The sequence below is a fragment of the Marmota monax genome, unplaced genomic scaffold (genome assembly GCF_021218885.2).
Source record: "Marmota monax isolate L192 unplaced genomic scaffold, Marmota_monax_Labrador192_F-V1.1 WCK01_AAM20220418_F8-fsc00079, whole genome shotgun sequence".
Classification (NCBI taxonomy): Eukaryota; Metazoa; Chordata; class Mammalia; order Rodentia; family Sciuridae; genus Marmota; species Marmota monax.
The window spans coordinates 1,448,738-1,464,909 of NW_026694099.1; the positions used below are offsets into that span (position 1 = coordinate 1,448,738).

At 48.4% G+C, this 16,172-nt stretch overlaps 2 protein-coding genes and 1 non-coding gene across 5 annotated transcripts; 2 read left to right on the forward strand and 1 right to left on the reverse strand.

The window, feature by feature from the left end:
• Positions 1 to 6,492: 6,492 nt before the first annotated feature.
• Il25 (interleukin 25) lies at positions 6,493 to 11,564 on the forward strand. Of its 3 annotated transcripts, none has more exons than XM_046465337.2 (4): positions 6,493 to 7,074; positions 7,808 to 7,972; positions 8,130 to 8,374; positions 10,785 to 11,564. In XM_046465337.2, the coding sequence occupies exons 2-4, from the start codon at positions 7,964 to 7,966 to the stop codon at positions 11,038 to 11,040; spliced, it is 510 nt and encodes a 169-aa protein (XP_046321293.1). In that variant the 5' UTR covers positions 6,493 to 7,074; positions 7,808 to 7,963; the 3' UTR covers positions 11,041 to 11,564. The 3 variants fall into 3 exon arrangements, with proteins under 3 accessions (XP_046321293.1, XP_058441762.1, XP_058441761.1); XM_058585779.1 differs by having other exon boundaries at positions 7,856 to 7,972; XM_058585778.1 differs by lacking the exon at positions 6,493 to 7,074 and having other exon boundaries at positions 7,520 to 7,972.
• Trnaa-cgc (transfer RNA alanine (anticodon CGC)) lies at positions 11,249 to 11,321 on the reverse strand. Its single transcript has one exon. It is a non-coding gene; the product is annotated as a tRNA-Ala (tRNA).
• A 971-nt stretch (positions 11,565 to 12,535) lies between the features above and the next one.
• Cmtm5 (CKLF like MARVEL transmembrane domain containing 5) lies at positions 12,536 to 14,964 on the forward strand. The gene is made up of 5 exons (XM_046465294.2): positions 12,536 to 12,680; positions 13,610 to 13,762; positions 14,243 to 14,335; positions 14,525 to 14,609; positions 14,695 to 14,964. The coding sequence occupies exons 1-5, from the start codon at positions 12,555 to 12,557 to the stop codon at positions 14,706 to 14,708; spliced, it is 471 nt and encodes a 156-aa protein (XP_046321250.1). The 5' UTR covers positions 12,536 to 12,554; the 3' UTR covers positions 14,709 to 14,964.
• Positions 14,965 to 16,172: the final 1,208 nt, after the last annotated feature.

The following is a 16,172-nucleotide window of genomic DNA, read 5'->3' on the forward strand; positions in this document are numbered from 1 at the left end:
CAGGCACAAATGGGCAGAAGTCTTTTAGAGGGTCTGCGGATCTAACTCCCAGGAGTTTCAGCCGAGGGCAGGGTTATTAGCCTCTTACATCTCTCCCGGCTGCCTTCCCACCGCCCTGCTTCTTGGATCTTTATTTTGGAGCACACAACAGAGCCTCCTGAGGCTTGGGGGAAGCCCATTTTCCACTTTTGAGGTCCCTGGTATTTAAAAAGCAAGATGCTATCAGAGTGAAATGCTGTAGTGTATTTTCACTATTTATGTTTAACAAGCACTTCAAACATAAAATAGACAAGGACTATGCATAACTTCATTTGGAGATAATATCAGAAGTATAATTTAAGGCCCTCCACCCTCACATTTTGGAGGCTCACACATCCACATGTTTCTCTGTGTGGGGAGGTTCCCTGCCCCAGCCCCTTCCTCACCCTATTATTTGGGCACCTATGAAGGACCCCCTGCAGAGGGAAGAGGTGGAATCTGTGGGGTGGGTTAGTGAGAGATTCTGGTGTCAACATGGGGTCAAACACTATTGGCCCTGAGCTTTGTTGTCAGTGATGGATTTCAAACCCGGTCAGGGCATGGGGCTAGGAACTTGGAACAGACTGAAACTCCATTAGGACATAAAGGAACTTTTAAATTTCCAGATACATCTGAAAGGAGAGCTACTCCATTCCAGCTTCAGTCTAGTTAGAGAGAGTCACTAGAGAAGACTTTCATCCTCCTCCAGACACCAGTTCTGGTGGGCCTGGCTGTTAGGTACACGGACACGCTGCTGCTAAAGAGAGACTGGGTATGATCTTTGCTCAGGGTCTGCCAAGGCAAATTTGGAATCAAGGGGAGGTGGGTAGGATACTCTGTCCACAAAGACAAGTGCTTTACCTGGCACAGGAAAGTAGATGGAGGCCAAGAGGAGAGGAACCTGCTAGGACCAGGCAAGACAGTGGCTTGGGAGCTGGGCAGTGGAACTCAGTGCCTGGGCAGTGTAGGTGATAGACAATAGAATGCACATCAGCATGAGAAGACTGTGCTTCTGGAATGCCCAGGCATGGAATGGTGCCAATCAGTCTTGGAAGTGAGTACTGGTTTATTAGCTGTGTGACCTTGGTCAAGTTATAGACCATCTTGGAATCTCAATTCCTCATCATTTTTTTTTTTTTTTTGTACTGGGGATTTAACCCGAGGTACTTTACCACTGAGCCACATCCCCAGCCCTATTTTGTATTTTATTTAGAGACAGGGTCTCACTGAGTTACTTAGTGCCTCACTTTTGCTGAGACTGACTTTGAACTCGAGATCCTCCTACCTCAGCCTCCCGAGCTGCTGGGATTACAGGCGTGCACCATTGTGCCCAACTTTAGTTTCTCATCTTTAACAATAATTTTGGCAGGAAGTAAATACATGAAAAGAGCTTGGCACACTATTCTTCTTTCATACTTTCTTCTTTACATTTAGCTCCCCATGGTGTGAAAGCTGAAAAGGTGTCTTGAATGAGGGCAGGAGGAGCCTTTCTCATGTTCTATACCCTTTTACCCTCTTCTTTGCAAGCAAAAGTTTAATGTGATTTGAATTTTGTCAGGAGGAGCTCTAGGGTCCAGGCTTGGGAGGTCGTGGAGGCCTTGGGTGGGTAGTAGCCTCAATAAGTTGGGCTCCAAAGATTTGTCCTAGACATGTTAGGGAATAGAAAGGCAGGAACCCTTCATCTGGCTTCTAGGGCTCCAGTCTTCTCCCCATCTTTCCTCTTCCTAGGAGGGTCCAACCAGCTGGTTTCTTCCTCACCTCACCTTGGGACTTCCTGGGTCTCTTTGATCCCTCTTATTATTCAAAACTTCTCGGGTACTTGCTAATTCTTCTAACCCTCATCTCTTTGGACCCACAGCACCCCGACTGTCTTGGTTCTAATCCTGGTTCCAACACTAGCTAATGACCGTGATGGCTCTGTGACCTGTTGCAGCCTCTGGTTTCTTGTCCACAAAGGACAATAATCATGGGCATAATAATGGAACCTAGAATACTAGCTTGTGAGCATTAAGAAAATCCTGAGAATAGCACCTGACCCATTATATATAATTATATATAAATGTTGGCAAAGGCAACTATTATTATTGTTATTTGGTGGTAACCCTGAGGGGGCACCAGGATATGGAGAACATGATGTCTGCCTTCAAGAAACTCATAGATAGGGTTGAATCCAGCCAATACCTCCCCACTGACCTTAGAATAAAATTCAAATGCTCCACCATGCCCTGTTAAGACTCTAAGTGATGGATTCCTACCTCCTCTTCCACATCATCTTCTCTTCCCTTTCACCTTTTGTTTTTTTCACCCACACTGTCCTTTCTGTTTCTTAAATATGCCAAGCCCTTTCCCATCTCTAGGACACTGCACGTCTTGCTCCCTCTTCCTTCTCCCAGATCCTTTCCATCATCACATTAAATACCACAACCCCTGACTTTCTGAGTTACAGTTGCCCTCCCTCTCCCCTCCCCATCCCCCTGTAACCCTATCTCATAGCACTTTTTCATTTTCCTCATCACATTTATTATTATCAGAAATTATTGATTCATTGTTTACTATCTATCTCTTTCTAAAAGAGTTGTTTGTCTTATCTTCTTATGCATTCTTAGCATTTAGAGTAGTAGTGCTTGGTGTATATGGTGCTTAATAAATATTTGATGAATTGATAAATGCACTCAGACATCTATGGCTATAGGACACAGCTAAGTAAGCTGAAGGTCTTTGTGTTAGTCAGATTTTTGTTACTATGACAAAAATACCTGAGAAAAACAACTTAAAGGAGGAAAGATTAATTTTGGTTTGTGGTTTCAGAGGTTTCAAGTCTAAGATTGGCTGGCTCCATTGCTTTGAGCCTCTGGTGGCACAGAACATCATGGTGGAAGGGCATAGCAGAACAAACTCTAACCTCATGGCAGCCAAGAAGTAGAAAGCAAAGAAGAAACAAGATAAATCTTCCAGAACACGCCCCCAGTGACCCACTTTATTCAACGAGGTCTCGCCTCCTACAGTTTCCACTACCTCTCAGTAATGCCATCAAATTATGAATTATCAGTGGATTAATCCATTGATGATGTTAGGGCCCTTATGATCCAATCACTTCCCAAAAGTCCCACCTCTGAACATTGCTACACTGGGACAAAGCTTTCAACATGAGCCTTTGGCAGATATTCCAGACTTGAACCATAATGGTCCTCCTTGGGGGGGCACCATCGATGTGCTGGAGTATTGAGTTGTTGGGCTCTTTGTCCTCTTACTTCTGATTCTCCATGTGACTCCCTGAGTTCTTCTTGAAGGCAGGCTCCTGAGCTAAAGCATTTTTGTAGTTAAATATCTTCCATTGTGTATATATGCCACATTTTTTTTTATTCATTCATCTATTGAAAGGCATCTAGGTTGATTCCACAGTATAGCTGTTGTGAATTGTGAATTGTGCTGTTGTGAATTGTGCTGCTATAAACATTGATATATATACAATGGAATATTACTCAGCAATAAGAGAATAAAATCATGGCATTTGCAGGTAAATGGATGGAGTTAGAGAAGATAATGCTAAGTGAAGTAATAATCAAATGCTGAATGTTTTCTTTGATATAAGGAGGCTGATTCATAGTGGGATAGGGAGCATGGGAGGAATAGACAAACTCTAGATAGGGCAGAGGGGTTTAGAGGGGAAGGGAGGGGGCACGGGATAATTAATGATGGTGGAATGGAATGATCATTACTATCCAAAGTATATGTATGAAGACACAAATTGGTATGAACATACTATGTATACAACCAGAGATAGGAAAAATTGTGCTCTATATACGTAATAAGAATTGTAATGCATTCTGTTGTCATATGTAAATTTAAAAAATTAAAATTAAAAAAAGTGATATCTTAAGAGTAATTAGCACCTGGTAGGGGTATATGCCTCTAATCTCAGTGACTCTGAGGCACTCAGTGACTCTGAGGCAGAGGCAGTGGGATTGCAAGTTTAAGGCCAGCCTCAATTTATCAAGACTCTCAGTAACTTAGTGAGACATTGTCTCAAAATAAAAAAATAAAAAAGGGCTGGGGATGTAACTCAGTGGTAAAGCACCCCTGGCTTCAATCTACAGTGCCAAAAATAAATAAATAAACAAATAGCAACCTACCAGTCAGAACAGAGATTATCACCTACCTGTTTATCATTATCACCTACCAGTCAGAACAGAGAAACAATATTCTGGAGGTCTCCATCCATGCCAGGTATTTACACTTCAGTGGCTAGATCAGGAGGTGTGTTGGTATGGGGGGTTTCCAAGTCTGAGGGCAGCAGATACTTACTAGCAGGTGAAGAAGTATCTCAACATTATTTATTTTGTTCATTTGTATTTTGAGATGACGTCTTGCTGTGTTACCCAGACTGGCCTTGAAATCACAATCCTCCTGCCTCAGTCTCTTGACTAACTGGGATTATAGGCAGGCACCACCGTATCTGGTATAATTTAACATTTTAATAAAACCAGTGTTCCAGCCTCAAACGAACTAAGTGCTGATGAACATCAGTGGACACTGCTGAGTCCTCTGGATTCAACACTATTTCAGGAACTCAGGTGCAGAGCTGCTAGACTGGTTAGCGTCCTTCTGGCCATCCAGGGCAACCCCCGGCACCACCTCACTAATACACACACTTCTGCAAATGAGGAGGAAATGTCAGAGAAAGAACGTAAAGTCAAGAGAGGATAGGAGCTGGCCTGAGACTTTGAGGAAGCAGGTAAAAAATTGAAAATCTTTCTGAGAAGGGGCAGGACTGCTATATTCTAACTCCCTATGAGCCCCAAGAACCTTCTCAGGCTAAGGGTGGGAGGTAAATTCCATCACACCTTCCCTGCCCTTTCCTGATAGGTGCTGACCACTTTTTCCAGGGACATAGAGGTAGGAATCCCAGAAAGCCCTCTTTGGCTGTCAGGTCAGGCCCAGGCAAGTGGGGACGTGTTGGGAGGTTACTCTTGATGTCAGGTGCTGGGCGAATTTTCCTTTGCTTCTGCCTTCAGCATTGTCCTTATTGCCACCTCCACATCCCCACACCTCCCCCAGGGATTCCCTGGAAGCTGAAGTGACTCAGGGATTCCAAAACTAGTCACCCCAGAAGGAAACCCTCTGGAAAATGTTTCTCATGGCAGGGAGTCACCCTAAAGAGTTCCACAAAGCTGCTACCGAGATAAGGATAGAGGCTCTGAGCAAATGGGGTGGGGTGGGCACATGTGGCTCAGAGAACAGGTTCTTGGGTCAGGCCCAGTCTTCATAGTATGGAAAAAGCCAAGCCTGGGGGAAACTCTGTTCTGGAAGGGGCCCTCCCTCTACCTTCTAGGGGTTTCCTCTGCTCTGAGGTACAGAGGCAGGGAGATTCCCTAAAGGCCTCTCCTGAAGGGCAGTGTCCCCAGTAACCCAGGCTGAGTCCTTTCTGCAGTGTCAGCAAATGAAGCAAGCAGCTGGGATCACTTCCAGCTCCTTTGAGCACCCCTTTCTGCAGGATCAAGAGATTTGAGCCAAGATCAGACTCCTGTTCTTCTCCCTCTGCCCTGGGGTTCTGATCCTTTAGAGGAGACCCATAGGAAAACTGTTCTTCTGAAATAGCACTATACCTGGGGACCCATTCTAGGTTTGGGGATTGTCCAGGAACACCAGAAGCCACCCTGAGACCATGTGTCAGACAAAGGCTGGACAACAGGAATCTGGAGCACAGGATCCCCTCTAGCAGGGCTGAATGCCCCGTGGTGTTGGGCAGGTACAGGTGAGACCTGTGCAACCCAAGCCTAGGTGGGTATGTTCCCGGCAGTCTAGCCCAGAGACCTTTATTCCTGGATCCTGACTGTCTGGATTGGAGCTTTATATACTTTGATAGAACTAAGGAAAAGCAACGAAATTGCTTTTCTCCACAGGCCCCACAGAAGCAGTTACAATTTAAAGAAACAAAAGCCAGGTGACATACATTTATAGATTTAGTCATCTTATGTTAGGATGGGAGCAAGGGGTAGATCTCGGTTCTCCCTCTGCTCTCCCACTTTGGTGTCTACAGGGTTGGGGATGGCAAGCTTCCTTCTCTCAACAAGAGAGGTGACCCCCAAATTTAGTCTGTTTCAAATTGAAGTATTCATTGTAGTGATTCCCCTTCCATTTGCAGCCACCTGAGGGTTGGCCTAGCTTATATGTCAGGGACTCAGATTTGGAGTTCATCAGGCCTAGAATGGAAAACCAGCTTGGCCTCTTTCTAACTATGTGACCTTGGTTAAATGACTAAATTTCGTTGGGTCTGTTTCTTCACCTGTAATATGGAGATAATAGTTTCCATGTCCTGGTTTTATTGTCAGGATAAAGTAAGATGATGCATATCCAGGGCTTATCATCCTCCTTGGCAATGTGTAAGTGCACAGGAGCCCGGCCAACAGTAGATAAAAAGGAGAGGGTGTCTGGGAGCATAGGGGTTGACGGTGAGTAGTAGGAGTGGGGTAATGATATTCCTGACCTTGTTGTTCTTCCCAAGTGCTCCTGTTCTCCCAGCCACCACAATTTTTCCCCAAAGTGGCCTTTCTCTACTGTTCCAGACCCCACCAAGACTCACCAGAACAGCTTATCCCAATTCTCCAGAATGCCGTCTGACATTTTGACTCTCCTTTAGGGCTGCTTTTGGAGGAATCCCCCTCTACAGAAAGTTATTCCTGGTTCCTTCTGTTTATTTCCCGAGTCCTTGGTTACTAGAGGAGTATTTTCTGAGGGAAAGCACATGCAAATCAGGAAGCATTATTCTAGAGACAATGTCTGTGTATGAGTGTGTTGGGGTGGGGTGGTCAATGGGCAGGAAGTGAACTCTGGTCTGTTTTCTGCAGTCTTCCTCAGCATGCTGGACCCCCACTGGCCCGTGTCTTTGGGGTCATCCTTTCTGAAGCATGTATATCCCCTCTGGTGGATGGTGCATCATGATACTGGAGTGAGACTGAGTGGGGTCCCCCCATGGCCTGAGAGTGGCAGCTATTCCTGCCATGAGCCTTGTCCTCAAGGCCTTGTGAGTGAAGGTGACTTCCTCTCAGGACTTAGGTAAGGTTGTTACCATGCTCCTCCTTTTCCTTGCTCCACCTTCTCATTTGTGCAATGGGAACACTCACCCACACCTTCTTCCATCAGGCCCTGCCCATCTAGCTAACAAACTTATGGGGTCGGGGGTCAGGATCAGGGTCTTCTGGCAGTCCTGTGGGGGGAGGCCTGTGTCCCTATTCTAAGGAAGACGCCAGGGAAAGTGTGGGGGTGGGGCTGAGGCAGCAACTAGAGAGGGTGAGGGGAAGTCAGGGGGCAGCTACTGAACTTTGGGGGAGAAGTCTGAACAATGGGGGAGAAGCCATAGATGATGGGGTCATAGGAATTGCGGTCATCAAAGATGGAAAGAGGTCAGAGAACCAGGGGGATGAGGGGGGTCAAAGGAGATGGAGAGAAAGGGAAATATTTACTATCATGGTGGTCAGCGCCATCTGAAGAAGGGGAAGAGTAACAGAGACCACGGAAATGAGGCCTTTGAAGGAAAGGCCAATGATATTCCATAATTTAGGGTGGCAAACCAACCCGGAAAATTCCGATAATGATAGTTACAAAGATACATAATAGCAGAACATTATTGCTTTGACCCCACACCCGGAAAAGCGCAACGAGCAAAGCTTACCCAATCAGCTACCAGACAGATAATGATGTCACCACAACTTCCATGAAGGTAGATTCTAAACAGCTTTTGGAAATGCTTTCAGGTTTTTTCAGTTTTGTTTTGTTTTTTAATCTCAAGCCACTCCCTCCAAACGATAGTGGAAATAAATTTGAATAAACAAAACAGGTTTGCTGAAAATAAAACCAGGACTCCCAAACCACTCCAGTCAGCCTGCTTCCAGAAGGCCTGTCAGTCAGGGCACCGCCACCAGTGGCTGATTGAGCAGCATCCAGCATGTACCAGGTGAGTGCACATGCTGCCAGAGGGGTTGCTGAGAGGAAACTGAGCAGAGTGTTGCTGAGGGTTGAGGGAGGCCAGGCTCCCAGGTTTGGGGGAGACGTTTGGATGGTAAGCGACTGGATTAGGTGAGAGCAGTTCTCACACTGGCTTTTTTCTCCAGGTGGTCGCATTCTTGGCTATGATGCTGGGAACCCACACCCTTAGTTTTCGACTCCGGAAGGACTGCAGCCACTGGCCCAGCTGTGGTCCCAGCAAAGGGCAAGATCTCTCTGAGGACTTGTTGCAGGGGCCAACTGTGTTCATGTCTCCCCCGGAGCCTGAGAGCCTTGCCCAGCACCCAGAATCCTGCAGGGCCAGTGAAGACGGACCCCTCAATAGCAGGGCCATCTCCCCCTGGAGATATGAGTGAGTCTGCCACCCTATCCCAAATGAAAACCCTGCCTGTGCTTTCCTGTGTGTGTGTGTGTGAGGGCTGTGTGAAGGTGCAGGCAAGTTCTACCCAATTCTACTTTCCCTCTTTGATCTCAGAGGCCATAAAGTTTTAGAAACTAACAAGCCTAGATTTGAGTCCTTCCTGTGACTCCCATTTAGTCACCTTGGGCCAATAACTCCCCCCAAGTTATTTTATTTATTTATTTAATCTGTAAAATGAGATTATACCCCATAGGCTAATATGTAGATCAAATGAAATCACATATGTAAAATCTGTTCTTAATGTTGGTGCTCTACTTTTTTTCCTTCTCCTTCTCCTTCTTCTCTTCCTCCTTCTTCTCCTTCTTTTTCTATAATATCCCACTTTTTTAAAAAAACTAAAATATTAGGGAATATGGTATGATACAGGCACAAAGCATCCCAGTACCAAATGTAACTTCCCTGGGTCATGAATAGGTTTTAAGTATATGAAGACTGTAAAACCCTCAATTCTTGGGAGAAACCCAGCATCTAGAACCCTGGGATGCTTATCTTTGATCATGATAATGTTATCTTATTCTTTTGCTCAGTGTGCCACAGAAATATTATAATTCTCTATTTGGGCCATAATGTGAAAAATGTTAGGAAATACTGCAATAGGGACAGAGATTTAAAAAATATTAAAGATTAGGGTCTTAGGGATCCCAACCATAATTCTTTTGTCTTTATGTCCTTTTAGGGGGTTCTGTGTTTCCACTCCCCATACATATGACTCTGTTTAGTGACTTTGGGAATAGATGAAGTTTATTGGGGGTAGGAAGGGGGCCAACTTTAACTGAGATTAGATCTCAGGTGGAGTCAACAATTCATAATGCTTTTGAGTGGTCTCAGAAGGTCAGTTGGTTCTGGGACAAATCTGATGGTGTAAAGCCTGTTGGGGGAGGTTGGGTGCCAGATGGCTGACTGAACTAGGGCTCAGACCACTGGTTGGGAGGCTGTGATTCCCTGATAACCACTTAGTCAGCCTTGCCCATTCTGTTATGTACAACACTTGTTCTACAAGCTGCTCTTCAGAAAAGTGATGTCAAGTAAGTTTGGGTGCAGCAGCTCCAGTCCCCACACCCTGAGATTTTTTTTTTTAAAGAGAGAGTGAGAGAGAGAGAATTTTAATATTTATTTTTTAGTTATCGGCAGACACAACATCTTTGTTTTGTATGTGGTGCTGAGTATCGAACCCAGGCCACACGCATGCCAGGCGAGTGTGCTACCGCTTGAGCCACATCCCCAGCCCCCACTCTGAGATTTATAGTGCCCCTTACACACTAAAATCTGCAAGAAGTCTGCAGAAAAGGAACCATTAAATTCAATGTTTCCCAAACTCATTTGACCTCAGAACCTTTTCTTGAATGGTGTTTATTAGGGAACCCATTGGGAAATGCTATAGAAGGTGGACCCCAGTCTCCCAGGGTTTTTCTGTATGGAAAACAGTCTTACAACCTGGGATGGGGGTTTTCCTGCTCCACTGTTGGAATACAAACCTTTGGAGTATCTTACTCTTTCTGTGTTTTTCAAGTTTTTTTTTTTTTTTTTTTGCCACAAAATCTTTTCAGAATAGGAAAAGAAGTCTTTCCCTGCATTGTTAAGTGTACTAATAATGTATGCTTTGGTAGTGTCTTGTGGGTATAGGAAACAGCTCCTTCTAGGAAGTAGAACTGGTGGAGAGAGAGATTGTCTTCTTTTTCTTTCTTTTTAAAAATTATTTTATACTTGGCTGTCAGAGTAGTTTTTACTTTTGAAACAATTATAATTTTATTTTAGTTTTTGGGCACCAGGGATTGAACTCAGGGGCACTCCACCACTGAGCCACATCCCCAGCCCTATTTTATATTTTATTTAGAGACAGGGTTCTACTGAGTTGCTTAGCAACTTGCTTTTGCTGAGGCTGGCTTTGAACTCAAGATCCTCCTGTCTCCACCTCCAGAGCCACTGGGATTCCAGGCGTGCCACACTGTGCCTGGCTTAACAATTATAATTTTAAAAGACCTAAAATGTAATAATTACCCTAAGAAACCTCACGCTAAAGCCCAGCTCGATATCATATGGAAGAAGAACTTGGTCTGGTGGAGGCAGAGGCAGAAGCCTGCTTACCTTCCCCTGCCTCCTGAAGGGCTCCAGGACAGGACCAAGTGGAAAACCACTCTTTTGTCCCCTACATTCACTTTCAGTCAGGGAAGATAAATCCCAGAGAGCAGGGTGATGACTTATTAAAAGTTACACAGCATGTGGGTGCCAGAACTGAGACAAGAAGTCAGGCCCCCATGTCTTTCCTCTAGCAGCTCCATCCCACCTGGCCCTCCCTGCTCTGGCCTATCTCTCCAGGGACTGACCAGTTGCATCCCCACAGGTTGGACAGGGACTTGAACCGGCTCCCCCAAGATCTGTATCACGCCCGTTGCCTGTGTCCACACTGCGTCAGCCTACAGACGGGCTCTCACATGGACCCCCTGGGCAACTCGGAGCTGCTCTACCACAACCAGACCGTCTTCTACCGGCGTCCATGCCATGGTGAAAGGGGCACCCACCATGGCTACTGCCTGGAGCGTAGGCTCTACCGAGTCTCCTTGGCTTGTGTGTGTGTACGGCCCCGTGTGATGGCCTAGTCATGCCTGCCACCTACCTGAAGCCAGATCCTTATCTGTAAGACTGCAGCCAGGTGCACAACCATCTTGCCATGGTAGGCCAAGATACCCACATGCTTGGTCCCTCTGAAGCACCACCTGCATCAGCAAGCTCCTCGGACAGGATGGAGGCCTTGGGGAGAACACACACTTTGGCACTTTTTTTTTTTTTGGCACTTTTTTTTTTTTTTGGAGGTGCTGGGGATTGAACCCAGGGCCTCGTGCATGCGAGGCAAGCAGTCTACCAACTGAGCTATATCCCCAGCCCCCCACTTTAGCACTTTCCAGAAGCACTTTTGGAAGGGAGCAACTGCAGCTTGTGGCTGCTGGAATCTGTTGTCCTGGCATTTCCTTTCAGAAAAGGCCTTCAAAGCTCTGCCCATTTCTGGAGGCCACACTCCTGACTCTTCTTATCCTCCCATCTCCAGCTGCCCTGGCCCAGCACAGGAACTTTCTTCTTTTTGGCCCTGTTGACCCTCATTTCATTTGTTTGTTCGTTCATTCATTTATCAAACACTCAGTGATCATCTACTTTGCACATGTCCTGGTGTAGTTACAAATCCTTTGACATGGATCATTCTGAGGAGGAAGCTGTTATTGAATGTGGAGAGATTTATCCAAATAAATATCTGTATTTAAAAATGGCCTAATTTGTCTTTGGCATCCATGGTGCCCGAACATCCCATGGCCCTCAGCCCACCACCTCCTCCTTCCTACCACCAGCCCTCACCTACTGCCCGCCCTGCCAGCTCTCCATGCCATGCAGTTTCTGTTGCACCCTCCCATCCCTTTCACTCTCTGGCTCCCTGACCCAGCCCTGAACACCAGGGAAGGGTCAGGCCTCCTCCTGGCATGCTGGAGAGACAGAGGCCCATTGAGGCACTGCAGCAGGCATACAGCGCCCCCTTGTCTCCCCAACAATCCGCCTTTGTCCTCCGCTGCAGCTTGGTCCTGAGGGTGCTGCCTGGGCTGGGCTCCAGCTCTCACCCTCCTTAAAAGGAAAAGGGAGAAAGGACCAGCCAAGGAAGAGGGTTAAGGTTATAGGAGGCGGAAATAAACTTATTCAGGCTTAGGTCACAGAGGTGTTGTGGGGTGTCTTACTCTTGCCCCTGTCTAATGCTTACTCCCAGCTCCTGCAGTTTCTTTCTGACCTCCTTCTCCCCGTCTTCCTTCTCCCCTTTTCCAGGCTGGGTTGGGCTCCCAGTAAGGGGAGGGGTTGGCCACGCCTCTCAGCCCTCCCAGCGTCCTCCTAGGGGGCTGGTGCAGGCAACAGCAGAGGCTCTCTGGGCAGCCTGGTGAAGGCCCATCTGGGAGGCCTCCCCAGCGGCTGCCTTTCCTGGGCCCCCAGCAGACCTCTCTGCTTCACTTTCAGGTTTATCCAAGTGCCTTCTTGCTCCTGTCTGCTTTCTCATCCTGCCGGGTTTCTGGGTCCCTTCCTGGGCTGGTGGCAGTGTGTGGGTGGGTGGGTGGGGCTGTGCCCAGTGGTCCCCACGGAGATGTTCAGTGCTTGGAATCGCCGGGACCGGCCCCCTGAGGAGGGGGCAGCTGCAGAGCTCCAGGGCTTCGCTGTGGACAAGACCTTCTTCTCCTCTCTCAAAGGCATCCTGCTGGAAACTGAGCTGGTAACAGCTGCCTCCCCAATCTGGTGCTTCTGTCTCCCCCATCCCCAGCTCCCTGGCCCACCAGCCCTGAGCTAGGTTCCCAGGTTCACAGCCCAGCAATTCTCTTTTCGAGCTTCTCCCGTCTCCAGCTGCACCTTCTTCATCTCCTGCTCAGCTTTCTTGCTGCCTCTCCATTTGGAGCAGGTTTCAGTTGCAGCAGGATGAGTTGAAGTTAGACAGAAGGGCAGCTTCCTGGGACATGGAGGGATTGGACATAGGGATAGGACAGGGATAAAAGCTGGCTTGTCTTTTCCCAGCCTCCAGGATGACCACTTGTTGGCATGTCTAAGAAACCCAACTACCAAAAAGGGCAGATTTCCTACAGCTCTGCTTTATCTGTTGGCTGCTGCCCATGAACATCTATTTTCAGGAAGAATCTTCCCCCAGTTCCTTAGCAAGGCCTCTGCCTCTCTGTCATCCTGTATAGCTGGGGAGCACCTGCCTTCTAAGCCTTCTCTCTTGGTGTGGAATAAGGCTCTGGTTCTCATCAGAGAAGTTTAGGACATCTGAGAGTGGAAAGAGCATTGTGGGCCAGGGGCCGCCTCCTGAGGTGCAGGGCCTTTGTGGACACAACTCCAGAGGCCTACTGTGTACTCCTGGGGGACACCACTCTAGAGGATCACCATAGGCTCGTACTCCCTGTAGCCGTGCAGCTTGGCCTAACTGCTGGGGTTACTGGGGTCCCTGGGGCTGGAGATGGCCCTCTACGGTCAAATGCCTGGAATGGTGTCCCCGACACCAGGAACGGGAGACATGCCAGAGCTCTTCCTTATCCTCTCCAAGGATGGGAGGTGGGTGCCAGCCTGTGGGGTTCCTGAGGAGGGAAAGGCCAAGGTCTGGCCTGTGCATGTGTCCCCTTCCTGGCTAGATCTCCATACTCGGTCCTGCAGGCCCTGACCTTCATCATCTTCATCTGCTTCACGGCCTCCATCTCCGCCTATATGGCCGCGGCATTGCTGGAGTTCCTCATCACGCTCACTTTCCTCTTCTTCTACGCCACCCAGTACTACCAGCGCTTCGACCAGCTTAACTGGCCCTGTCTGGTGAGGAACCCTGCCTCCCTCACCCCATCTTGGTCCATCCTCTGTCCAACTGCTGAGTTTTCCTCTCTTCTCCCAGCTCCCCTCCACTTCCACACCCCAGCTGGGCTTTGTCCCAGGTTATGCCCTGTATTCCATACTGTGCTTTTACCCAGACAGATTTCACAGCTACAGGGTCCCCGCGAACAAGGAGGATATACATCCCTTAAGTCTGCCCTCTCACTCACCAGAGCCCCAGCCTCAGCCCTGCCCTGCTTGGGCCTGCAAGCTGGGAAGCTCAGCCACTGGCTTGGGCTGACTCTGCCCAGTCCTTGGCTGCTGTGGACTCTGTTCTTATTCCCTGGATAGCATTGTGAGCTCTCTTGAAAGTGTCCAGGGCCATCCCTATATAGAAATTCAGGGTCCCCGAGGGTCAGGCTGCTGACTAGCCTGGGAAACCTCTGGGTGATTTCTCCCTGCCTTCTGACATCCCTGGCTCCCCAGGACTTCCTCCGCTGCCTCAGTGCCATCATCATCTTCCTCGTGGTCTCCTTTGCTGCTGTGACCTCCAGGGAAGGGGCTGCCATTGCTGCTTTCGTGAGTCTAGTCCCGTGGGGCACTCTGGCTCCTTAGGACCTCTGGCTGATGCTTGGACACTTCTTGTGTCCAAAGTGGAAACCAATGCCTGGGGTCTGGCTCACCCCTCTCCCTGTACATCTACCTCGCTCTCTCTTGGTCCAATGGCTCAATAGCCTCTGCTGTGCCATGTTGACCTTCCTCCCACAGGTGTTTGGTATCATCCTGGTATCGGTCTTTGCCTATGATGCCTTCAAGATCTATCGGACTGAAATGGCACCCAGAGCCACCCAGGGTGAGTCTGCTCCCTGAGATGCCCCTATCCCCACCCTAGCTGCCCCAGCCTGACATGGCTTCCATGCCTGGTTCCATCTTCACAGGGACTCAGCAGTGACTCCTGGGCTGTCTCCCAAGCCCATCCAGACACAGGGAACCATGAAGCCCAGATATGTCTCCTTTGGATTCATTGACCCCCTGGCCACCATCCCCCACACCAGGTCTACAGAGGCATGTGCCCAAGAAGTCAGTGGGGATGTATCTGTGGAGCCTGGTGCCCTGAGCCTGGATCCTGATGAGGTTCTGTCCAGAGGAGGAAGGGGAAGAGGGGAGGGAAGGAAACTGGGCCCCCAAATTAAAAGATTCAAATCCTACTATTGAGTCTTCTTGTTCCCAAGAAATTAAGGCAGATTAGGAATGTCAAGTAGTATTCATGGGAATGTTGCCTGGAGCAGGCCATGATCCCTATCTGAGACCAGGTCCAAGCAGTGAGGAGGTGGGAGCCAGCCTGAAGAAGCTAAAGACATTCACCAAAGCAAAAAATGCCCCACAGCCTGGGGTAGCAGAGGGAGAGATTTCTGAAATGCTGTGCTCAAGGCCACTCTGTTGTGTGCCTGGTGACTGGACACCTGGAGTTCTGTCTCCTATGTGAGGAAGTGCCCACCATCTACTTGTGCTCACCTCAGTAGGCTTGAGCTGAGTGCTTGCCCCGGGCTTGTGTAGAGCTCCCTCTTGTGGTTTGGGGAGGACTTGGCCGGCAGGCGGCAGGGAAGAGGGCAGTCAGGGGCTTCATAAGAAGAAATTCACAAAATGCTGGCAGTAGAAGAGCTCTTAGATATCAGCAGGACAATACCCTCATTCTACATAAGTGAAAATTGGGGCTCAGGAGAAATGACTTACTGACTTGTTGACAGAACTAGGGCTAGAAGCTAGCTGTCCTAACACCTAGACAGGTGTTCTAGATACAGTATGATATGAAGCTCCCTTGTAGCTCTGAAAACAATGGACGAGCCTCATCTGCAGCTCTCTCCACCAATGGGCCCATTTCTCAGCTTGCTGATTCCTCAGAACACATTTCCTGAGTGCCTTTTGTCCCTGTGCTGGGTATCAGGCATTCAGAGGTGAAGCCTTGTCCATGAGCCTTCACAGATTGGGAGACAGGCTGGTGGAGGGCTTCCCACAATGAAAGCTATGGGAGAGCTCAGCTCTAAGAGTTTGGAGCAGCACCCACAGCCTGGGAATCAGCCTGGCCTGGTCCATGGAGTTCAGTGCAGCCAGGATTTCCCTGCCCAGTCTAAGACAGGGCCCAGCTCAGTGGCTGCAATCAGCTGACTTTCTGTTCCCTATCCCGAGTGCTTGATTGTTCCTGTTATGAAATGCCTTCCTTTATCTTTTGGGGTGCTCCTTACAGTTGCAGGCCCCAGTCCCCAAGCCCTGCCTAGACCTTGGATCTTGAGCTCTGGGGTGGTGCTCTGCTTCCTGGGTCCTGCCCACTCCTCTCTTGGATTGACTTTTTCTGCCTCCTGTTTTCTGTTCTCCTATCCTTTTGCCCTGGCTCCTCATCAGATCTGACAGCCTCTCC